The sequence below is a fragment of the Dermochelys coriacea genome, chromosome 1 (assembly GCF_009764565.3).
Source record: "Dermochelys coriacea isolate rDerCor1 chromosome 1, rDerCor1.pri.v4, whole genome shotgun sequence".
Lineage (NCBI taxonomy): Eukaryota > Metazoa > Chordata > Testudines > Dermochelyidae > Dermochelys > Dermochelys coriacea.
Genome location: NC_050068.2, coordinates 31,288,771 through 31,314,268, shown reverse-complemented (window position 1 = coordinate 31,314,268; position 25,498 = coordinate 31,288,771). Strand labels below are relative to the sequence as shown.

Below are 25,498 nucleotides of genomic sequence, written 5' to 3'. Positions count from 1 at the left end.
CAGGCCAATGCTCAAACCACTGAGCTATCCCTCCTCCCAATACACACAATACACACACTGCAATCTGGTAAAGGAGAGACCAATACCGAATGCATAATATTTCCATTACTCAGAACAGGCCTTGCAGAAAAACCCAAAGTATTAGTCCTCATCCTCATCACCAGTGGTTGGATCCTGGTATTTCCCCTCTGCACCAGGGCATCCTGGCCAGGATACAGCTTTTTGAATGTGTTGTACTGACAGTCAACAAGCTTCATACATATTTGTGAAGGTTTTTCCTTTTCCTTATTTGACCTTCCAGACTCCACTACTTTTGGGGACCCCCATTTTTCATAGGCTAACTTGATAATTCCCCTTACACTCAATACCAATTTTGCCTCCGTATCACCATAGTAACAGGCAGTTGGTTACCTTAAGGAAATCTCTAACATTTCACCCCAGCTACCAGTGGTCATCTTGTGGTGTCTGTCTACGCATAGGCATTATTATCCAAACTCAGCAGTTATTTTCAAAACATCAGCATATCACAAACAGACAAGCTCAGCAGGTTTATTAATTTATTTTTGCTAATTTATTCTAAATCCTACAGCTTAATTTGGCTAAGCTAAATATCTACAGGCCTGAGGCCTGTAGGCCCTGTGTTACAACACTAATCAATACTTATATTTCACCTCTGTATCCTGATACCTTTTATCGTTGGTTTCAACTTCCAAGTAATATAAATTGGAAATTGCAAAAACAGGAACAGTATTCCAAAATTCTACCCTGACCCTACCACTGGCTCACTGTGAGAGCAACTTAACTTCCATTCTTCAAGTGGGTCACACTTAAGGGATGGATGGCTGTATTTTGGAAAGCATTGACTGAGGAAAGGACTAAGTAGCCAAGGTGGATAACCAACTGAACATCAGCTCACAGTTTGATGTGGTGGCTTAGAAAGCAAATGATATCCTTGAGTGTGTATGCAGGGGAATATTGAGTAGCAGTAGGGAGCTGTTGTCACAACCTCAGGGGTTCCCCTGGGGAAGGCAGATCAGCACTGCATGTTGTAACGCTGTTGCAAGCATCACAAAGCATTTTGGGGTGGGTCAAAGGTGTGAGTGAAGAGTAAAAGATTCTTTTGCAGGCTGCAAGAGGCCAAATGGGGAAGGAGAAAGAGAGCAGAGAATGGGTTAACTCAACACTGCAGCTAGCAAGCTCAGTCCAACGATAAGACTCTGGCCCTAGCCGAGACTTGGCTGACAGCCAAGAAAGATGGGGGCGTGAATGTGCTCAAGCAGCCGTGAGACAGAAAAACCCAACTGCACAGACCTGCAAGGCAGCAAGGTCAGCAAAGAAGAAAACAAGGTCTAAGATTGCAGAGATTGAAAACACCGGCGAGACAGCAAGAAAGGGAGCCGAGCCTTGCATCCCTGGAGCCACCGGGGTGTTTTGAGAAAACTGAAGACACCATGGAAAGCTGGTTTGGACTGGCACAGAGGGCACCAGGAGCAGAGGTCCCTTAATGAAACATCCCCCACAAGGAGCCCTGGACTTAAAACTCTCCTGAGAGCTGGAGCAACTTGAAGATCACAGCGGACCCGGACAACCTGTATGCACAGGACAGAACTCCCATCCACCCTCCCCCCTCTTCTTATGTTACACCCAGGCCTGGCCAGGCTCGGGTAGTGTGTGTGTGAGTATGAAAGTGTGTTAGGGCTTGGGGCACTAACACTTTCTTCCTTCCTCTGAGTGACATGGGAAGTACCCATCACTCTCCGCTGTTGTTGTATTATTTTATTAATAAAGCTTTAAAATTTAGACACTTGGTGTGTTACATCATCTCCTCCCTTAATGATCCTATGGCCTCAGACTGATCACCTGATGCTTCAGGCAAATTGGTAACAGATTTCTGTCACACTGTTACCAACACTGCATATAACATTAATGAAACCATTACTGTACTGTGCAAGTTCTGGTGCTGTACTTTTAAAAGGATGTTGAAAATTGAAAAAGGTTCAGAGATGATCTACAACAATGATTCAAGGTCTGGAAAACTGCCTTGCAGTGAGAAACAAAGGAAACACAATCTATTTAGATTTTCTCAGAGAAGGTTGAGAGAGAAATTTGAGAACTACTTGCTCATAGTTTGTAATTACCTCCATGGGAAGATGATTTTTGATAGTAGAGAGCTCGTTAATCTACTAGACAAAGACATAACAAGATGCAATGGCTTGAAACTGAGGCAAGACCACTTCAGACTCGAAATTAGGAGGAGCTGTTTTGCAGTGAGAGTAGTTAACCACTTGGTGAAATTCTATGGCTTGTGTTCTGCAGGAAGTCTGCCTAGGATAGTCATAATGGCCCCTGCCTGCTGGCCTTATAATCCATGAATTGATGGGCTGAATTTCCATGGTTAAACTAGTGCAAACTGACTGATTTAAATGGGAGAATTTGGCTCTATATATTTTTGGGTTCAAATCAGAAAAATGGGGAAAATAATATCTATTTCAGAGGGATATTTTGGGTCTTAATTTATAATGTTCATAAAGAACTTTGAGAACTACAAATAAAAGGAGTATATACGTGCCCAGTGCTCTTCTCATTCCTCTCCTGTTAGTTGGTGAATAGTCACTCAGAAAGTCAACTCGTAGCACTTGAAGGAGTAAAATGGTTTCTCATGAGTTATGTGTGAACAGCTATTAATTTTCCTTTTTCCCCCTTTCCAGAATGATTACAAAAAATTGTCTATGCAATGCAAAGATTTTGTAGTTGGACTCCTCGATTTGTGCAGAAATACTGAAGAAGTGGAAGCTATTTTGAACGGAGATGTGGAGATGAGCCATAATAGTGGAGAACATGGTCGTCCCAGTCTTAGCCGCTTAAAACTTGCCATTAAATATGAAGTCAAAAAAGTAAGCCCTTGTATTAATAAAATAGTAGTTTAAATGATTGGCAGTCTTATTAACATATGGTTTCTTGAACTAGCTGTGTACTTTATTTGCAGGTTTTGCATTTATTTATTTAACCAATGAGAGATAATTAATTCATCTTAATTCATCTTCTAAAACAAAATCATTGGATATAGTTAATTAAAATGTACAATGTAGTATATAGCCCTATAATAATAAATACATATTTATGTCAAACTTTAATGCCGTATTCACAGAGGATTTGCCTCCTGAGAGGCCAATTTTTGTTTGCTCTAGAAAATTTGAAAAATGTATGCAAATCTAGGTAGCTTACAAAATACCAGAATTTATCAGCATAGATGATCTGGGGATCAGTCTGGAAGCCATGCATAGGCTCCAGCTTGGTTAGAACCATGGCCACCAGTCTCCTCAATGACCCAAGCTGGAATGAATATATCATCTCCGTGCTATGGTCCCTTCATCAGCTCCTGGTTCACTTCTGTTGTCAGTTTAAGGCCTTGGTCTGGATCTTGAATGCACTCAGTAAGTTAGGACCCAACTACATTAGTAGCTACTTCTCCACCTTTACTCTTTTGCATAACTATGCTTCTCCTGGACAATGAAGCTCATAATGTCCAGGACAAAGTGTGTGTGAACCAGATATAAAGTTTTTTTAGTCAAGGGGACCTGTTAAATTAACTTCCAAAGGAGATTAGACTAATGCAGAATCTGACCATTTTCAGAGCAAGCTGCAAGACCTATGATAAAGCTTTCCCACCATGACAAAAAGAATTACAGCTACAAAGTGAAAAACAAATAAAACTCACCAACATCCAATAACCAGGAAAGGTAGAAGAGATGGAATTCTATGAAATCCAGTAGGGACCCACTGAACCCATCCAGTTTACCTGGGCATAAATAGAGCCCTTTTATGCAGATCTAATTGATCTGTTTCTTTTGGAAAATCCTAAAATAGTTAGGTGTATACATGGTGTGCCTGGATGGAGTTTGAACTGTTATTGAACAATGTCTCCTACGTATTAAACATGGAGGGGTTTTATTTCATCATTAGTCATTTACTCTCTCTACTTATCCATACTATTTTTCTGTAGCAGACATCAGTTCTGATTTAGCCACTTTAATTTGGAAAACATCCATTGTAAAACTCTGAGTTCTTGAGTAAATATTACAGGTTTGGGTTTATATTTTATTACAGACCAGGTAAAGAAAATCCCATCATCCATTTATACCTCAGTTTCCAGTATACCTTTTACAATGTCACAGAGCTTGGATGGAAAAGAGGGCTGTGTTTTACACTTCCTCGTTTTACAGAATTTGTCTACATGACCTAGAATGATTTGTCATAGAATGATGAAGAACAGTTAGTGACTGCCTGCACCAGTAACTGCTGTTCCTCATTTTCAATAAAATAACTGATATTTTTCATGTGAACATTTTGTGTATTCCTTGTTTCATGACTGAAAATTGTATATTGTCATCTACAGTACAGGACACAAAGGCAACAACTTTTAGGGCATCAGAAATGAGAGCATCAGGAATATAAATGAGAAATCGTGTTTTTTTTTTCCTCAACCAGAATTATTTTGAGGGATACGGGGATCTCACATTCCTAAAATTATTCACATTGGAACCTCTTGGTGTAGAAAGACTCCATAGTGCCCCCAATGCCAGGCGAGATCCTGACGCTACTGAAGTCAATGTCAACATTTCCATAGGCTGTAATGGGACCAGGATTTAGATTGCTGTTTTAAAATTCATTAAACTCATCAGTACTCTCACTTTTCAATAAAATAGCATTTAAACTGTGAATACAGCAACTTGATTCAGTGTCTCATTTCTTATTTTTTTCCCATTTCACATCACATTATTGCAATGAAATAATATACATAACAATAAAACATACATTTGAGATGAAGTTAAAGGCATAAGCATAGGCATTCTGTTGAAACTTGAACAGGTGAAATTAAATTTCCCCTAGTTTGAAGAATGAGTTGGTTTTTTAAAAAAGTTTTAACTAGCCACACAGATTCCATTGTGATTTTAGGACCAGTTTAGCCAAAATTCCTGCCATGAATAGCAGTGTGCCTGCGTTCCAGGGAGATTATGCTTATCAAAGAGAGGAGATTGCCATTTTATAGTACTGTACACTCTGATAGTGCTCTGAATGTTAACTGAGTTGTTGTTGTTCCTACATTCTACATCCATTTCAGATGGCTAATATTTTATTTAGTGGTATTCTGACAATAATGTTCCTTTTTTGTGTTCCTTTTCTTTGTCATAGTTTGTAGCACATCCAAACTGCCAGCAACAACTTCTGTCAATCTGGTATGAAAATCTCTCAGGTTTACGTCAGCAGACCATGGCAGTGAAGTTTCTAGTTGTTCTTGCAGTTGCAGTAGGGCTGCCATTCCTGTCAGTGGTTTACTGGATTGCTCCATGCAGCAAGGTTAGTCTGTACAATCTTGTAAGTTCATCTGCATACAAGTTTCTAACTTGGCAAAGATGAATCATGTTTAAATTACTGATGCACTAAGCAAAGCTTCAGTGGCGTGTTATTTAGTGCCAGATTGTAATGGAATAGCTGCAGGATTACACACTCAGACATTCACAATAAAAAGTAAATTCATCATGTGGAATTTAATGAATACTAAATGAAAAAATGATCAGGGAGGGAAGGAAGTATTGCCTTGTAGAAACAGTAATATAGAAACAATGAATCAAAGTACTCTTCATTTTGTTGCCATGCTGTTAAATAAATATCTTGTAGCTAGATTATTTAACAAAAATTAATTAATACATTTATGGGGCTTGAGGGAAGAACATTACAAAAAAATTAAATAGTCGTTTAGTGAGAAATTGCCCATCAGAGTATTCAGACAGTGATAGTAAGCACTGCAATTAGCAGATTTTCTTCCTTCTCCCTTGTGTTATCCAGGTTACCAGCTATCTACAAACGGGAATATGTTTATTATTCATAGAAAAATATGTGGCCCTGATTCTGAGAAATACTGAGTGCCCTCAGATAGAAGGATGGACTAAGTTGATGCTGTGGATAGATGCCATTCAAATAAAATAAAGATAGGAAGCAAATCATAACTGTGTGTCAGAATAACATCGCCCTCTTAAATTCACATCAAGCTAATACTACCATCATTAGAACCCATCTTTAACTAAAATTCAGAATTAAAACCACTTAGCTAGCTACCCATTTTACGATTTCAAACAGGATAAAATGTCACCTTTGTTTATATTTACTGCCCACAAATCATCAATACAAATTGTCCAAATATCTTGCCAACACAGATGTGCATATGTCTGAAATTAATGATCTTCGTGTGTTCCATTAATGTAGTGTGGTGTAAATCCATTGAAGTGAATTAAACTATTCTGGGTACACTGGTGTAACTGAACTGAATTTAGTGTCATAATTTTTGAATGGAATTGAGGGTTGTATAAGAAAGATATGTACAATGGACGAAAACCTGGCCCCATTGGCGTCAATGGGGTCAGAATTTCACCCTACTGTGTAGGCCTTCTCCACGGCCTTGACATGAAAAGATCCCTGGGATGAGCTGATGAAAGGCCTTAGAAAATTCAAACCACTTTTTAACACAGACACAATAAATTCTGTTACCAAGAAAGCTGTGATTAAATGACCATCTGAATGCATCTCTCACTGCTACAACTTGCGGGCTTGTCAAGATAATGTTAAGCCTCATTTCATCTCATGAATTTTTTCAAAGCAGCCACATGCTACAGGTCTTTTCTGCGTGCATTTACAAAACACTGTTACTTCGATTTGGCCTTTAGAACTGAATGTCAGTTTGGATGATCCATGTTGCAGAATCTATTTCCAAAATAGATATGCCCAAACTCTCCCATCCCCTAGAATTTTGCTTTTGTTTAGAATATCTATTTTAGCTGGTCACGGATTCAAAGTTTCCACCCTGGGGTATTTTAGTTCTCCTGCTGTCATAAGAGCTAAAGGGGACAATGTAAAGTTAAAATTATACATTGTAAATAAACAAATTTATTATGATTAACAACTTAGATTTTTAAAAGTATATCAAGTTTCCTTAACTTGTTTGTTTGTTTGCATTTTTCTCAGGACAATAAACATCAATTTTGTCAGTTCCATTTTGTTTATGTTCTCAATGGCTTTTATAACTCTTTTTTTTCTTTAAACATGCCATCAGATTCATACTGCTTCAGCGTTTGTGTTTCAAACATTGCAGGAAAGTGTGTATTTGTTGTTTTGGTTTTTGTTGTTGTTAAAAGGCCTTCTTTTTATTGGATTGTAAAATCATTTTGATTGGTCTTTGGTTTTAGAAAATCTGTTTCTGCATAGCTTTTTTTCTCCAGTTTCAGTTGACAGCATCCATTTAAAATTTAAACTCCTGTTCTGTTTTACAACTGTCTTCCCTCCTCTTGATAGATCTGTTTAATGATTTTGTTACATTTTATACTGTGAATGGGCAAGTTGGTCCACACTTTTCTAACTGTTACAGTTGTTGCTCTGCTTCATTTTTATTTTAAAGACATGCCTCCTAGTTTTTAATAGTTAAAATAAAAATTACCTCCTTTGAGACCAAATTGGAGTTTTCCTCTTCTAGCATGGGGTTTACCCTTGAAAAGTAAAGGTACCAGAGCAGTTCCAGGGGACTGAGAGACAGAATACTGTTCTTCTGACAAACCAATCTATGGATGAGTGGGTGGAATTTTGTAACACTTTTGTCCTCAACTATCTATGAAGTGGCATCCAAGGCATCATCTTTTCTGGCTTTTACCTCATGGGTCACTTTGGTTTATAGATGTCCCACAATAGCTGAAGTGAGAGGGAAAATGACCATAGCACATAGGTATTTTTGAAATTCTTATGCCATGGCTGTGAGAGAGGCAAAGGAATAGTTATTCAATCCATTGATCTATTTCATGGGGCAGACAGCTTAGTTAATCTGAGTCATCTCCACTCAGTTGCTGAATTGAGTATCTCCTAATGTGAGGAAATTTTTTGATGTTGCTGATAAAATTGAGTGAATTTGATCAGAATTGCCCAATTCCCTGGAAGTAAAGCAGATTTTGAGCGGGAAATGTCACATTTTCTTTGCTTGACTTTCAGCCAGTGTCCCTTTCTGAAGTGTAGAAAGTGCTGGGAATACTTCAGCCATTAATTTGTGCTTGAGACTGTTGTTGTTGGCTAGTGAAGACCCATGGAGAAGTACTGTTGCCTTGTATCATTTTTAGTTGAGAATATCAAAAACCTCAGTATCTGCTCATATCTGAGGCTGTGTCATAAATATAAAGGGAAGGGTAACCACCTTTATGTATACAGTGCTATAAAATCCCTCCTGGCCAGAGGCAAAACCCTTTCACCTGTAAAGGGTTAAGAAGCTAAGATAACCTCGCTGCCACCATGTTAAGGTTTCTTCCTCACTCTGAACTCTAGGGTACAGATGTGGGGACCTGCATGAAAGACCCCCTAAGCTTATTCTTACCAACTTAGTTAAAAACTTCCCCAAGGTACAAACTTTGTCTTGTCCTTGAACCGTATGCTGCCACCACCAAGCGTTTTAAACAAAGAACAGGGAAAGAGCCCGCTTGGAGACATTTTCCCCCAAAATATCCCCCCAAGTCTTACAGCCCCTTTCCTGGGGAAGGCTTGATAAGAATCCTCACCAATTTGTACAGGTGAACACAGACCCAAACCCTTGGATCTTAAGAACAATGAACAATCAATCAGATTCTTAAAAGAAGAATTTTAATTCAAGAAAAGGTAAAAGAATCACCTCTATAAAATCAGGATGGTAAATACCTAACAGGGTAATCAGATTCAAAACAGAGAGAATCCCTCTAGGCAAAACCTTAAGTTACAAAAAGACACAAAAACAGAAATATACATTCCATTCAGCACAGCTTATTTTACCAGCCATTAAACAGGGATTTTATAGCACTGAATACAGAAAGGTGATTACCCTTTCCTTTATATTTATGACAGAACCGATCCCTGTGGGATCCCACTCGTTATGCTCTTCCAGCATGACTGTGAACCACTGATAACTATTCTCTGGGAACGATTTTCCAACCAGTTATGCACCCACCTTATAGTAGCTCCATTTAGGTTGTATTTCCCTAGTTTGTTTATGAGAAGATCATGTGAGACAGTATCAAAAGTCTTACTAAAGTCAAGATATTCTACATCTACCTCTTCCCCCACCTATCCACAAGGCTTGTTACCCTATTAAAGAAAGCTATCAGATTGGTTTGACATGATTTGTTCTTGACACATCCATGAGGACTATTACTTATCACCTCATTATCTTCTAGGTGTTCGCAAATTGATTTCTTTATTATTTGTTCCATTATCTTTCCGGGTACAGAAGTTAAGATGACTGGTCTGTAATTCCCTGGGTTGTCCTTATTTCCCTTTTTATAGATGGACACTGTATTTGCCCTTTTCCAGTCTTCTGGATTGTCTCCTGTCTTCCGTGACTTTTATGGATCTGGGTATCCCATCATTTTCACATGCACTTCCTTTGCAACATGGAAAGCTCATGTTGCAGAGGAGGACTGTATATATCTCTCATACCACTGCTTTGGGAAGTATACTCTTCCCCCAGGAACTGAGAATATTTCATCTATAGAACTCTCAGCCCATGGTGACCTGGCAGTGAGGATTTTGGTTTCATATTCGGATCCCCCATTATGTTGCCACTAACTCACTGGGCTGGCTCAATTACTTAGCCTTAAAAAGCCAAACTCTGTCCTTAGTTACATCTGTGCAACTTTAATGAAGACACTAGAGTTGCTCGGATGTAATAGAGGACACAATTTGACCCATACAAAATGTCATGAAATAAAATACTATCCTATAGGATCAAATTCTGCTCTCAGTTATGCTGATGTCAATGGAGTGAATGAATTTGCACTTGTGTAAATGAGAAAAAAATATTTTAGTAAGTATGGTCTAAGGATTGAACAATGTGACTGTGTATAGAAATGGCAAGAAGATTGATGCTGTAAGAATTGGCATTGTCGATTCTGTAGAAAATGTATTTGCCCTCTTGCTCATTACTGAATCAATGTCTCCAGGTATTGTTAAGGGGCACAGTAGATTGGAAGGTGCTGCCCTCTGGATAACACTTAAAACAATTCCTGATCATTTTTGGCCGTTACTATCCCATGGTTCTTGTTTTGTTTGGGTTGAAATGTAAATGTCAGTATATTTGCTAAACTCCAGTATAGATAATTACATGTTTCCTACCTAAAATTCTTTCTGTAGTTTCAATTGGATATACCTGATTCTTGTTATAAACTCTATTTCAGTTTGCTGTGATTTAAACTACCTTTGCTGGTACCTTGAGTATAGTTTTAAGCAGTGACTGTTTCAGCACAGAGGTGGGCTGCATTCAGTGGCACAGAGTTGAGGTGATTCCTATAACTACATATGCACTTTGTAAAGTGGGCTAAAATGGATTCTTCTGGGTGAACAGTGCTATATAAAAGTAGTGCTGTATCATCATCAATACCTTGTAGCAAACCTCGTTGCCTACTCTGTCCCTAAATCTACTCTAGCAACGCCATCAGAGGACCCAACCACATCAGCCACACTATTGGAGGCTCGTTCACTATTGGAGGCACGTCTACTAATGTTATATATGCCAGCATGTGCCAGCAATGCCCCTCTGCCATGTAAATCTGCTAGTCTTTAAGGTGCCACTGGACTCCTTGTTGTTTTTATGAGTTAACAGTGTAATGCTATTGCAAAAAAGCAAACATCATTCTGGGATGTATCAGCAGGAGTGTTGTAAGCAAGACAGGAGAAGTAATTCTTCCACTCTACTGTGCATTGGTAAGGCCTCAGCTGGAGTATTGTGTCCAATTCTGGGTGTCATATTTCAGGAAAGATGAGGACATATTGAAGAAAGTCCAGAGGAAACCAACAAAAATGATTAAAGGTCTAGAAAACATGACTTGTGAGGAAAGAATGAAAAAAAATGGGTTTGTTTGGTTTGGTGAAGAGAAGACTGAGAGGGGGACATAACAGTTTTCAAGTACATAAAAGTTTGGGTCTTTACCATATGCTTAGAGTTTGACTGATCTCCATATTTGGGGTCGGGAAGGAATTTTCCTCTGGATCAGATTGGAAGAGCCCCTGGGGAGCTTTTCACCTTCCTTGGCAGCATGGGGCACAGGTCATTAGCAAGTTTAAACTAGTGTAAATGGTGAATTCTCTGTAACTTGAAGTCTTTCAACCATGGTTTGAGGACTCCAGTAACTCAGCCAGAGGTTAGGGGTCTATTACAGGAGTGGGTGGATGAGGGTCTGTGGCCTGCAATGTGCAGGAGCTCAGACTAGATGATCACGATGGTCCATTCTGACCATAAAGGCTATGAATCTATGTTGTTACAAGGAGGAGGGTTCTCCTTAACCACTGAGAATAGGACAAGAAGCAATGGACTTAAATTGCAGCAAGGGAGGTTTAGATTGGACATTAGGAAAAAACTTCCTGTCAGGGTAGTTGAGCACTGAAATAAATTGCCTAGAGAAGTTGTGGAACCTCTGGAGGTTTTTAAGAACAGGTTAGTTAAACTCCTGTCAGGAATGGTCTAGTTATTACATAGTGCTGCTTTGGGTGCAGGGGACTGTACTAGATGGCCTCTTGAGGTCCCTTCCAGTTCTACATTTATATTATTCTATTATTATCAGAGCCAGCAACCGGATGCCTATTTCACTAGTCTCTGGGATGTATATTCATTGCAATGATGATAAGGATAAAACAAAGCAAAAAGATCCTGTCCTCATAATGGCTTATGCTACCAAACACAACAGGAGAAAGATCCATATTTATGGAGGAAGAAACTTTAAAACTTTTAGCACAAATTCTAGAAGGTGTATATATATAAACATCCCAAGACAAAGGAAATCACTATCATCATCATGCATTTTTATTACAATAGCACCCTCAAGTCCTAAACACATGAAAAGGCATTGCCCCCACCCCACAGAGCTTACAATCTAGCTCTAATTGATGTTCTGTACTGACATCATTTATAAGGATCAATATTCCCGAACTTCAGCATAAGGTCAGTGGGAACATCCATCGCTCTCAGGGGTTTTGGTAATCCAGTAAAATCAGATCATCTGAGGACAAGAGATACAGGCAGAGTGGGCACTGAGCAAAAATATCTCCAGAACCAAAGTGAATTTTGCATGTTCTCCATTTTGAATAGAGAAAATAACACTGGAACCATTAATGTATTTAAAAGCAGAATGACTTTTGAAGTGCCTATCGTTAAGTAACTTTCTTTTTTCTAAAGACGCCATAGTCAATAGATCACAATTTATTTATTGACTTACATTTGTACTAAGTACATAAAAAAGCACCTAACCCAAGCCCTTGACAAACTCTTGAAAATACAATTAATCCATTAACAGACTGGCATTTACTCACAGTGGCTCTACCCCAGAAACAGTGTGAACATAAACATATAATAAACTCAGCATTGGAATCTCCAACCTGCCTTATCCCTAAGTTCCCTACAGCCAAGTGTGCCCTGAAGGTAGGGACTTGAACCCATATCTCCTAACTCCCAGATTAATGCCCTAACCAATGGACTGTCCTTCCCCTCCTATACCAAAGAACTCCTTCTTAGCTGCCTCTACTGACTGCAGCTGTGGGACTATGTCACAAGGAGAGATATCGCCTCTGAGATAGGTAGGTGCCAGAGGGTTTTATGGGAAAAAATAAGTACCTTAAAAATCAACCTGGAAACCAATAAACAGCCAGTGGAGATCGGAGAGCACTAGTTTAATACGCTCACAAAATGACACACCACTTAAAAGCAAGTGCCAAAAGCTGCACCAGCTGCATTCTGTGGATGGATTTAAATTGTAGCCTCATGCAGAGTATGTCACTCTAATTTCAAGGTGAGAAAGGGATGAATGACAGTTACAAGGGCCACAGCTGAAATAAATGGGCATAGCCTCCAGGTCATCTGGAACTGAAGGAAAGCTGACCTAGTCATAACTGCAATTGACTCCTCTGTGAGCAGCTTGGTGTCTAACCGGACCCTCCTATTGGAAATCCAATCCACAAATGCAGGACACATGCCCTCCTGTCACATCTTCCAATTGCTTCCTTCAGCCAACCTCCAACTTGAGGTGATTGAGTCTCAGCCAGTTGACCCTCATCCATGGCCCAATCTCACCTAGACACTGAGAAATGTAAATTACCACTCCAGCTGGATCAGTGGAGATGGAGGTATAAAGTTGTGTGTCATCTCTATACTGAAGACACCAGATTCTATGTCTCCTCACTAAGCCTCCTACCAGCTTCAAGTACACATAAATCACCTTCAGACTGGAATAGCAGCCTCTCATAAATATAAAGGGAAGGTTAATCACCTTTCTGTATACAGTGCTATAAAATCCCTCCTGGCCAGAGGCAAAACTCTTTCACCTGTAAAGGGTTAAGAAGCTAAGATAACTTCGCTGGCACCTGACCCAAAATGACCAATGAGGGGGAAAGATACTTTCAAATCTGGAGGGGTGGGGAGACAAAGGGTTTGTCTGTCTATATGATGCTTTTACGGGGAACAGATCAGGAATGCAGCCTTACAACTCCTAGCTAGAATATGCATTGATTTCCGTTTGTTTAATGGCTGGTAAAATAAGCTGTGCTGAATGGAATGTATATTTCTGTTTTTGTGTCTTTTTGTAACTTAAGGTTTTGCCTAGAGGGATTCTCTCTGTTTTGAATCTGATTACCCTGTAAGGTATTTACCATCCTGATTTTATAGAGGTGATTCTTTTACCTTTTCTTGAATTAAAATTCTTCTTTTAAGAATCTGATTGATTTTTCATTGTTCTTAAGATCCAAGGGTTTGGGTCTGTGTTCACCTGTACAAATTGGTGAGGATTCTTATCAAGCCTTCCCCAGGAAAGGGGCTGTAAGACTTGGGGGGATATTTTGGGGGAAAATGTCTCCAAGCGGGCTCTTTCCTGTTCTTTGTTTAAAACGCTTGGTGGTGGCAGCATACGGTTCAAGGATAAGACAAAGTTTGTACCTTGGGGAGTTTTTAACCTAAGCTGGTAAGAACGAGCTTAGGGGGTCTTTCATGCAGGTCCCCACATCTGTACCCTAGAGTTCAGAGTGGGAAAGGAACCTTGACAGGTCCTGAGTCCGGTTCTGTTCAATATCTTCATCACTGATTTAGATAATGGCATAGAGAGTACACTTTTATAAAGTTTACGGATGATACCAAGCTGGAAGGGGTTGCAAGTGCTTTTGGAAGATAGGATTAATATTCAAAATGATCTGGAGAAATGGTCTGAAGTAAATAGGATGAAATTCAATAAGGACAAATGCAAAATACTCCACTTAGGAATGAAAAATCAGTTGCACACATACAAAATGGAAAATGACTGCCTAGGAAGGAGTACTGTGGAAAGGGATCTGGGGGTCATAGCGGATCACAAGGTAAATCACAAGGTAACACTGTTGCAAAAAAAGAAAACATCATTCTGGGACATATTAGCAGGAGTATTGTAAACAAGACACAAGAAGTAATTCTTCCCCTCTACTCTGTGCTGATTAGGCCTCAGCTGGAGTATTGTGTCCAATTCTGGGTGCCACATTTCAGGAAAGATGTCCACAAATTGGAGAAAGTCCAGAGAATAGCAACAAAAATGATTAAAGGTCTAGAAAACATGACCGATGAGGGAAGATTGAAAAAAATTGGGTTTTTTTAGTCTGGAGAAGAGAAGACTGAGAGGGGACATGATAACAGTTTTCAAGTACATAAAAGGTTACTACAAGGGAGGAGGGAGAAAAATTGTTCTTCTTAACCTCTGAGGATAGGAGAAGAAGCAATGGGCTTAAACTGCAACAAGGGCAGTTTAGGTTGGATATTAGAAAAAACTTCCTAAGTGTCAGAGTGGTTAAGCACTGGAATAAATTACCTAGGGAGGTTGTGGAATCTCCCTCACTGGGTGTTTTTAAGAGCAGGCTGGGCAAACACCTGTCAGGAATGATTTGGATAATACTTAGTCCTGCCTTGAATGCAGGGGATTGGACTAGATGACCTCTTGAGGTCCCTTCCAGTCCTATGATTCTATAAGAGAAGCTTGGAGGGATCACACTAAAAACATGTCCACTACCTTTTTGCCACCAACTTTTTTGTTCCTTCCTTACCATTGGAAAGTGTAATTTCCCTTTTCTATATCTATGTCATCTACCAAGATTTATGGTCCAATCTTATGTGATGCTGCATGCCCTCAACTCCTATTAAATTCAGTGCATATTCAGTGCAGTAAGCTCTAATTTCAAGCCCTGTCTTTCTGTTTCCCCATTCTGTCCCTAATTAATGTTTTCTGTCCTGCATCTTCTCCACAGGTAGAGTCAGAGTCACAGAACTTCTATTCCTAGACCAGCTCTGGTCACTTTCCAAATGTAGGTGTCAAAAATAACTCCCAGACTATCTATAGCCTATTTTATTTCCAGTGAGTTTTTAATTACATCTAGTAAAGATTTTTTCTGTTTTTTGGTGAGTGGGGGGCTTTGTCAATCTTTTAGATTTTTTTTTTCATTTCTTGATCAGCTATTCTGGCATTAACCTGATTTCCTTCAATATTTCTGCTTCTTCCCTGGGTATGTCTCTTTCTGGCATCTGTCTCCCAGTCCCATCCTCGTTTGTGAACACAGGCAGATAATGCATGTAAAAGGACACTGTCAAGGTATTTTGTTTATCATTCTCAAAATCTGTTTTACTCACTGTTGTTCATAACCCCCGAAGGGGAAGTTTGAAAATAAAACCTGTAGGAAGTATCCTTTTACTTCACACTGCACACAGAATAAACTGATGTTCTAGGGCAGGGGTTCTCAAATTGGGGGTCAGGACCCGTCGGGGGTCACAAGGTTCTTACGTGGAGGGTTACGAGCTGTCAGTCTCCACCCCAAACCCCACTTTGCCTCCAGCATTTATAATGGTGTTAAATATACATAAAGTGTTTTTAATTCATAAGGAGGGGTCACACTCAGAGGCTTTCTATGTGAAAGGGGTCACCAATACAAAAGTTTGAGAACTACTGTTCTAGGGCACCTCATGAGGATGAGGAAATTGATTACTTTTAGGAAAAAGACAAAGTAATTTTATGGGGGTTTGGAAATACATAATGAATTGCATGGCTTTGCAAAAGGATATGTAGAAGAGTGGAGAGGTTAAATTTTGGGCCTACTAACCTTGACAGTGTTCCTTTAATAATAATATTTTTAGACATGACTATCTTTTTCAATAAGTTATCTGAGTTTTATCGACCCTACTACTGTATCCTTCACTGACCTCTTATTTCTTGTTTATTTAAGCTTCAGTTTGACGTTGGCTGAAATCTGATCTTTAAATAATAATTTGAAATAACTACTTATAGTAAGTAATGCTTGCGTCCCCTCCTTACCTTTTTCAGTGGCCACGAATACTAAGTATTTCAGCCAATGACCCCTTGAGGCTTGCTTTGAATTCTTCACCTATTTTGGCAAATACAGTGGCTGTCATGACCCAAAATAACAGATAGGCATTTTGTGCCCAGCATGCAATTGGATTAATTCCTTAGGACTGATGAGAGGAATGCAAGAAGTTACCAATCCCTTTAAAATAGATATTTTAATAGTCTAGATGGGTGTGGGCTTACATGAATTTTCAGTTTTGTTTAGTGTCACGCTAAATCAATCTAAACGTCTCTTCAAGGTTTAGTCATGTCTGTTGGTGGGTGTTTAAGGAAATTTCCATTAAGAGAATCAAGAAAGAATGTAAGAAGCTACAGAAGTGTAAACACAACCTTTTGGGGCCGATTTAAATGTTAAAAACCAAAAGGCAAGGTGTGTCAGAAAAACTGCTTTTGCTATCCTGAACCTGCCCCCTAAGTTGGATACAAACCTAAACCCAGTGTCCCCATCTCTTTTGTGATGATATTTCAGTGTTTCTACTTAGCAAACTATACAATATTTCTTCCATTTCCTTTGCTGCTTCTTAAGGATCTCAAGGACGAAAATTAAAAGAAACTTTCCAGTAACAATGAATATTTCTCTTGATGAGCTATGATAAGTGCAAAGAAGCACAAGGAAGAATTATAGTAATATTTTTAACATTTCTATACAAATAAAGAAGAATACTGACATTTAATAGCAAAATTGTTCCTCTTCTTTCTAAAGATAGCCAATAAATAGACATTTTTACAAGGTAAATTTCATTATGACATCACAGTGTATATATTTTCATTGTCTTTATTTACTGCGCTTTTGACATAAATGTACTTTTAAAAAGTTGATAGAATTTGTGTTTTGTTTTGTTTTGTGTTGCAGCTGGGGAGGATAATGCGTGGACCGTTTATGAAGTTTGTAGCACATGCAGCCTCTTTCACCATTTTTCTTGGTCTGCTAGTCATGAACGCATCTGACAGATTTGAAGGCACCAAACTCCTACCTAATGAAACTAGAACAGATAATGCAAAACAGCTATTCAGAATGAAAACATCCTGCTTCTCATGGATGGAGATGCTCATTATCTCTTGGGTAATAGGTAAAGACTAATTTTCAATTCAAATTCTGTCTTGCAGTGATGGCAACGGGGCTGAATTCCAGTTACATACATTACTACCAGTCTTGCATGGAAAAAGTACAAAACACAAGGGGAACACATCTGCACCTTTCATTTTCTTTGCAGTCAGTCTCTATAGGGTATTATAATTATTAATAATATTATTAATTCAATATTCCATTCCAATAGAATGAGTTTACCATAGTAAGGACTTCTGCCTCTGTATTGAGTAGGTTTCAGAGTAGCAGCCGTATTAGTCTGTATTCGCAAAAAGAAAAGGAGTACTTGTGGCACCTTAGAGATTAACAAATTTATTAGAGCATAAGCTTTCGTGAGCTACAGCTCACTTCATCGGATGCATTTGGTGGAAAAAACAGAGGGGAGATTGATATATACACACACAGAGAACATGAAACAATGGGTTTATCATACACACTGTAAGGAGAGTGATCACTTAAGATAAGCCATCACCAGCAGCGGGGGGGGGAAAGGAGGAAAACCTTTCATGGTGACAAGCAAGGTAGGCTAATTCCAGCAGTTAACAAGAATATCAGAGGAACAGTGGGGGGTGGGGTGGGGGGGAGAAATACCATGGGGAAATAGTTTTACTTTGTGTAATGACTCATCCATTCCCAGTCTCTATTCAAGCCTAAGTTAATTGTATCAGTTTGCAAATTAATTCCAATTCAGCAGTCTCTCGTTGGAGTCTGTTTTTGAAGTTTTTTTGTTGAAGGATAGCCACTTTTAGGTCTGTAATCGAGTGACCAGAGAGATTGAAGTGTTCTCCAACTGGTTTTTGAATGTTATAATTCTTGACGTCTGATTTGTGTCCATTCATTCTTTTACGTAGAGACTGTCCAGTTTGACCAATGTACATGGCAGAGGGGCATTGCTGGCACATGATGGCATATATCACATTGGTAGATCCGCAGGTGAAGGAGCCTCTGATAGTGTGGCTGATGTGATTAGGCCCTATGATGGTGTCCCCTGAATAGATATGTGGACAAAGTTGGCAACGGGCTTTGTTGCAAGGATAGGTTCCTGGGTTGGTGGTTCTGTTGTGTGGTGTGTGGTTGCTGGTGAGTATTTGCTTCAGAATGGGGGGCTGTCTGTAAGCAAGGACTGGCCTGTCTCCCAAGATCTATGAGAGTGATGGGTCGTCCTTCAGGATAGGTTGTAGATCCTTGATGATGCGTTGGAGAGGTTTTAGTTGGGGGCTGAAGGTGATGGCTAGTGGCGTTCTGTTATTTTCTTTGTTGGGCCTGTCCTGTAGTAGGTGACTTCTGGGTACTCTTCTGGATCTGTCAATCTGTTTCTTCACTTCAGCAGATGGGTATTGTAGTTGTAGGAATGCATGATAGAGATCTTGTAGGTGTTTGTCTCTGTCTGAGGGGTTGGAGCAAATGTGGTTATCTCGTAGAGCTTGGCTGTAGACAATGGATTGTGTGGTATGATCTGGATGAAAGCTAGAGGCATGTAGGTAGAAATAGCGGTCAGTAGGTTTCCGATATAGGGTGGTGTTTATGTGACCATTGCTTATTAGCACCGTAGTGTCCAGGAAGTGGATCTCTTGTGTGGACTGGTCCAGGCTGAGGTTGATGGTGGGATGGAAATTGTTGAAATCATGGTGGAATTCCTCAAGGGCTTCTTTTCCATGGGTCCAGATGATGAAGTTGTCATCAATGTAGCACAAGTAGAGTAGGGGCATTAGGAGACGAGAACTGAGGAAGTGTTGTTCTAAGTCAGCCATAAAAATGTAGGCATACTGTGGGGCCATGCGGGTACCCATCGCAGTGCCACTGACTTGAAGGTATACATTGTCCCCAAATGTGAAATAGTTATGGGTGAGGACAAAGTTCAGCCACCAGGTTAGCCGTGACAGTATCGGGGATACTATTCCTGACGGCTTGTAGCCCATCTTTGTGTGGAATGTTGGTGTAGAGGTCTTCTACATCCATAGTGGCTAGGATGGTGTTTTTAGGAAGATCACCAATGGACTGTAGTTTCCTCAGGAAGTCAGTGGTGTCTCGAAGATAGCTGGGAGTGCTGGTAATGTGGGGTCTGAAGAGGGAGTCTACATAGCCAGACAATCCCATTACCCTCTGATCCCACTGAGAGTTACCAAAAGAAACTATGGCATTTGCTCAAGAAACTCCCTGAAAAAGCACAAGAACAAATCCGCACAGACACACCCCTAGAACCCCAACCTGGGGTATTCTATCTGCTACCCAAGATCCATAAACCTGGAAATCCTGGATGCCCCATCATCTCAGGCATTGGCACCCTGACAGTAGGATTGACTGGCTATGTAGACTCCCTCCTCAGGCCCTACGTTACCAGCACTCCCAGCTATCTTCGAGACACTGATGACATCTTCATCATCTGGACCCATGGAAAAGAAGCCCTTGAGGAATTCCACCAGGATTTCAACAATTTCCATCCCACCATCAACCTCAGCCTGGACCCAGTCCACACAAGAGATCCACTTCCTGGACACTACGGTGCTAATAAGCGATGGTCACATAAACACCACCCTATATCGGAAACCTACTGACCGCTATTCCTACCTACATGCCTCTAGCTTTCATCCAGATCATACCACACAATCCATTGTCTACAGCCAAGCTCTACGATATAACCGCATTTGCTCCAACCCCTCAGACAGAGACAAACACCTACAAGATCTCTATCATGCATTCCTACAACTACAATACCCACCTGCTGAAGTGAAGAAACAGATTGACAGAGCCAGAAGAGTACCCAGAAGTCACCTACTACAGGACAGGCTCAACAAAGAAAATAACAGAACGCCACTAGCCATCACCTTCAGCCCCCAACTAAAACCTCTCCAACGCATCATCAAGGATCTACAACCTATCCTGAAGGACGACCCATCACTCTCATAGATCTTGGGAGACAGGCCAGTCCTTGCTTACAGACAGCTCCCCAATCTGAAGCAAATACTCACCAGCAACCACACACCACCCAACAGAACCACCAACCCAGGAACCTATCCTTGCAACAAAGCCCGTTGCCTACTTTGTCCACATATCTATTCAGGGGACACCATCATGGGGCCTAATCACATCAGCCACACTATCAGAGGCTCGTTCACCTGCGCATCGACCAATGTGATATATGCCATCATATGCCAGCAATGCCCCTCTGCCATGTACATTGGTCAAACTGGACAGTCTCTACGTAAAAGAATGAATGGACACAAATCAGACGTCAAGAATTATAACATCCAAAAACCAGTTGGAGAACACTTCAATCTCTCTGGTCACTCGATTACAGACCTAAGAGTGGCTATCCTTCAACAAAAAAACTTCAAAAACAGACTCCAACGAGAGACTTATGAATTGGAATTAATTTGCAAACTGGATACAATTAACTTAAGCTTGAATAGAGACTGGGAATGGATGAGTCATTACACAAAGTTAAAACTATTTCCCCATGGTATTTCTCCCCGTCCCACCCCCCACTGTTCCTCAGATATTCTTGTTAACTGCTGGAAATAGCCTACCTTGCTTGTCACCATGAAAGGTTTTCCTCCTTCCCCCCCCCGCCCTGCTGCTGGTGATGGCTTATCTTAAGTGATCACTCTCCTTACAGTGTGTATGATAAACCCATTGTTTCATGTTCTCTGTGTGTGTATATCAATCTCCCCTCTGTTTTTTCCACCAAATGCATCCGATGAAGTGAGCTGTAGCTCACCAAAGCTTATGCTCTACTAAATTTGTTAGTCTCTAAGGTGCCACAAGTACTCCTTTTCTTTTTGCGAATACAGACTAACACGGCTGCTACTCTGAAACCTATAATTTACAGGCTATACTACTATATTCATTTATTTGGTTAAATATTATAAAGTAGGGAGATTGTTAGTGCTTTTTAGTACTATAGAAATGACAATATATGGTATGTTTCAGAGTAGCAGCCATGTTCTGTATCTGCAAAAAGAAAAGGAGTACTTGTGGCACCTTAGAGACTAACAAATTTATTTGAGCATAACAAATATGCTTATTTGCTCAAATAAATTTGTTAGTCTCTAAGGTGCCACAAGTAATCCTTTTCTTTTTGAAAAATAAGGAAAACGTCCTACACAAAATTTCATATAATTTGATAGATATAATATATCATTGATAAATGATTGTAGCATGTGTTATCAACTCTCTCCAGAAACCTACAAGGCTATTTCATAGCTATAACAAAGGATATTTTCTTCTTATCTTTAAAATAATAAGGTAATGAAAAAGGATGCAGTATACTGATAGATTGCATGCTATGGTACCTGAATATTATTTGATGGCTTTTGGGTAAATGAACAAATACAAACTTTCCCTTATTTTATTTCAGAAATATTAAGCCTGCTCCTTACTTATATGACTAGTCATTACTTATGCTGGCAGTCTCATGGAAGACAAGAGGTGTCCAATGGACAGATAATGAGACCACAGCTTCTTTTCCTGGTTCTGCAACTGGCTTGCTGTTGAACCTTGAGCAAAGCACTTCATTGCTCTGTACCTCTGTTTTCCCCCTCTGTAAAATGGGAATAATGATATTATCCTTTGTACACTACATTGGGATATACAGACAAAAATCAGTGTGTAATAATAATATTATTACATGCATAGAAGGGGCTACTCGCATGAATAAGAATTTGTTGAATTGAGCCCATATAACAACACAAATCACCTTAAGGAACACTGGATCAGGCCCATTCTGCTATTAGACCCTCACACACTAATGTGTAAAGAGGATTTGAGTGTCGCATCTGAAACGCACAGTGGTTTTCCCATGACATGTTTTTATTAATAAATTTTTAATTTATCTTTCAAATAGCTAGAAAAAAGAGATTTTGCTGACATATCTGCACAGCCCTTGATAATGATATAAAAGTCAGCATATCTTTCATTGTACTTTATCCAAGGAAAAACAGCTTCCTTCAATTACTTTTCAGATGTTCGACCAGAGGAAGCTGTAGCTCACGAAAGCTTATGCTCTAATAAATTTGTTAGTCTCTAAGGTGCCACAAGTACTCCTTTTCTTTTTGCGAATACAGACTAACACGGCTGCTACTCTGAAACCTGTGATTAGCTTCATGTGCTACCGTGCTGATCTACTGTAGGTCATCTGGTATTTATAATGACCAGCAAATGTCTGTAATGCTGATGTTGCTTCTCACAGGAAGTTTATTGTTCGTACTGAGAAGAATAATGAGAAGCCAACCCTAATTAGAATTTAGCATAATTGTGATCGTCTTGTCTGATCTCCTGCATAACACATAACGCAGTCCGTAGAACTTACCCAAATTATACTTAGTGTCAACCATTTTTGTATGTTTTAAAGCAGCTTTGATTTACTCACATGAGAGAAAATCCATAAAGCAAGCACAAGGCCCATGCATTGCTTAAGTTCCACGTAAGCCCTCAAACTAGGTGGGCTTGCGTGTGATTTAAATGAAACACAGGCTTTGTGCTTGTTCTCTGTACAGAGGTGAATTACACCTGTGAGGAGTCCCATTATCAACTTAAGTCATTGAAATACTCATGTGAGTAATGTAAACTGTCTTTTGTCCCTTACACTGAGGTAAATTCATGGGAAGTTGGTGGAGATACACCAAAATAAAACTATCATGAGAAAAGAATTAGCCCTCCTGTTGGAATGGGACAATTAATTTTCCTTCATTCTCTGTTTAAGAGTATGATTTGCATATCAAAAAGGAATTCAGAATCTATAAACAGAAATGCTTTCCAGTTTGACTCCTTCCAAGGTCACATCCTATTCATAATATAATATTAAAGAGGATTAATATGAAGTTAAAAATTAATGAAGCATATTCTCTCTTCTCTCGCACGCAGGCATGATATGGGCTGAATGTAAAGAAATTTGGTCTCAAGGGCCCAAGGAATATCTGTTTGAGTTATGGAATATGCTTGATTTTGGTATGTTAGCCATTTTTGCAGCATCATTCATTGCAAGATTTATGGCATTTTGGCATGCTTCCAGAGCCCAGGTCATTGTTGATGCAATTACTAATGTGAAGGACTTGGCAAGTGCAACATTGGATTCCAACATAAAATACTACACATTGGGTGAGTTGAATTCACAGAATTCAGACTTAAATATAGGACGAAGAAGAATTGTTTCTATGTTAATACATTTCTAATTCTTTATGTAGTCTCTCAATCAGATTGGATTAATTTTTCACCCAACTTTATTTTTTACTCTCTTCGTTACATTAGGTGTTATGTTTGTTTATACCAGTATCTCGAACAGAATTCTGCTGGTACATAGCAGGTTGCCTTACTTCATTACCCAGAATGTATAAAAGCAGTATGATGAATATATAAACTATAGAGCACTACAAATACATTTTTGAAGTATGAACATGGATTAAAAATTCCATCTGTGGGAAATTATTAAAAACAGCTAGTTAAACATGAATTCAATTATAAATTACAGCAAACTATTACCTTTACAAACAGGGACCAATGTCTAAGTTGCACTGGATTTCTAAAGTTTCCAAGCAAAATTCTTCTCTCTAGTCCATGCTATAGAATTGTATTACTGGAGCTTCAATTGACATCAGTATTACAGAGGTACCGGTTATGATTTCATAGTTAAGGTTGCATTCCATTTTGCACTTAAAGTAGGGGTCCAACCTCTTGGTTTTAGAATGCAGAATGCAATGAAATCCCCAGGGGGGACCTCAGAAATTTGCTAACAGATATGTAATTACAAGAAATGAACTACATCTAAAAAAGGCCTGTTCACAAGCAAATGTACATAATCTAAATGAGTCCATGCCATGTCTAAACTCACACAGTGAGTCATTCATTTATTTGCTGTGGTGCATAAATGTTAGCTCTCCACTGAGTTTCTGGGACAGAAACATCATTTTCTGTGTTATATATAATGATGTTTTGAAATGTTGTTGTTCAGGGTCATTAGATGTTGGGCCAACTAGCCCATTTCTGTGTTAGACTTGAGAAAGCATGTTTCTTTCTCTAGCCTTGGTTAATGGTAGGATCTTCATGCAAGGAGTTTGCTGAGCACCATTAAAAATTCATTGCTGTGGACTCAGTTTGGGCACTCACATTGGCAGGTAGGGGCCCATGCTACCAAGCAGCTGAGTCCTGAGAGTAATCAGTGATTTCGCTCAAAGGAGGCAATATATGTATATATTTTAGGTGCATAATCAGGTGCCCTCATTTTGGCACCCAAGTCTGAAAATTGGCCTCCCTCTTAGTAAGTTGCTGTATTGCATTTCATTTTCAAAGTACGGTAAAAGAAAAACTAAAGAGTGAGCCAACACCCAAGCTGCATACCTCTATTGATTTCAGTGCCAGGTTACACTAGCAAAGGATCTGGGCCACTCTTTCTTTTCTAACCAAAAGAGCATAATCCCATGAATAGCCCAAAGTATACTTCAGCCCAGTTACAAGAAACTCTCATCTTTTATTTCTAGCGAGAATAAACTGGGATCCATCTGATCCACAAATCATATCTGAAGGCCTGTACGCAATAGCTGTTGTTTTAAGTTTCTCCAGAATAGCCTACATTCTCCCAGCCAATGAAAGCTTTGGACCTCTACAGATATCACTTGGCAGAACTGTGAAAGACATCTTCAAGTTCATGGTAATATTTATCATGGTGTTTGTGGCCTTCATGATAGGAATGTTTAATCTCTATTCCTACTACCGTGGGGCCAAACAAAATGAAGCATTCACAACGTGAGTATTACTCCTGTTTAAATGTTAACAATTGCACATCATTTGGTAGAAGGAGAGCTATTTGAACTGAATGCATTAATGTACTAAGTATCATAATGTGTGGTATAAGATTCCCATCTTTTATTAAATCTCTTGCTCTTGTAGTGAGTGATAACTTTCTCTGTAGTCCTTGTGCCACTAAGATATAATTGAAATCAAGGATAAGATTTTTATCCCAGTTACACTGGGCCATATCTGGAGCGACTCCATTGAACATAAA

The 25,498-nt window shown here is 39.4% G+C and overlaps 1 protein-coding gene across 2 annotated transcripts in view; it reads left to right on the top strand.

Annotated features, from left to right (window-relative positions):
- The window catches only part of TRPC6 (transient receptor potential cation channel subfamily C member 6), a 168,093-nt gene that overhangs the window by 112,359 nt on the left and 30,236 nt on the right, over positions 1-25,498 (top strand). For both annotated transcript variants that reach the window (XM_038375686.2, XM_043504184.1), the window contains exons 3-7: positions 2,709-2,894; positions 5,194-5,358; positions 17,269-17,485; positions 23,365-23,598; positions 24,975-25,239. In XM_038375686.2, the coding sequence (XP_038231614.1) occupies positions 2,709-2,894; positions 5,194-5,358; positions 17,269-17,485; positions 23,365-23,598; positions 24,975-25,239 (1,067 nt within the window). The remainder of the gene's footprint in view (positions 1-2,708; positions 2,895-5,193; positions 5,359-17,268; positions 17,486-23,364; positions 23,599-24,974; positions 25,240-25,498) is intronic.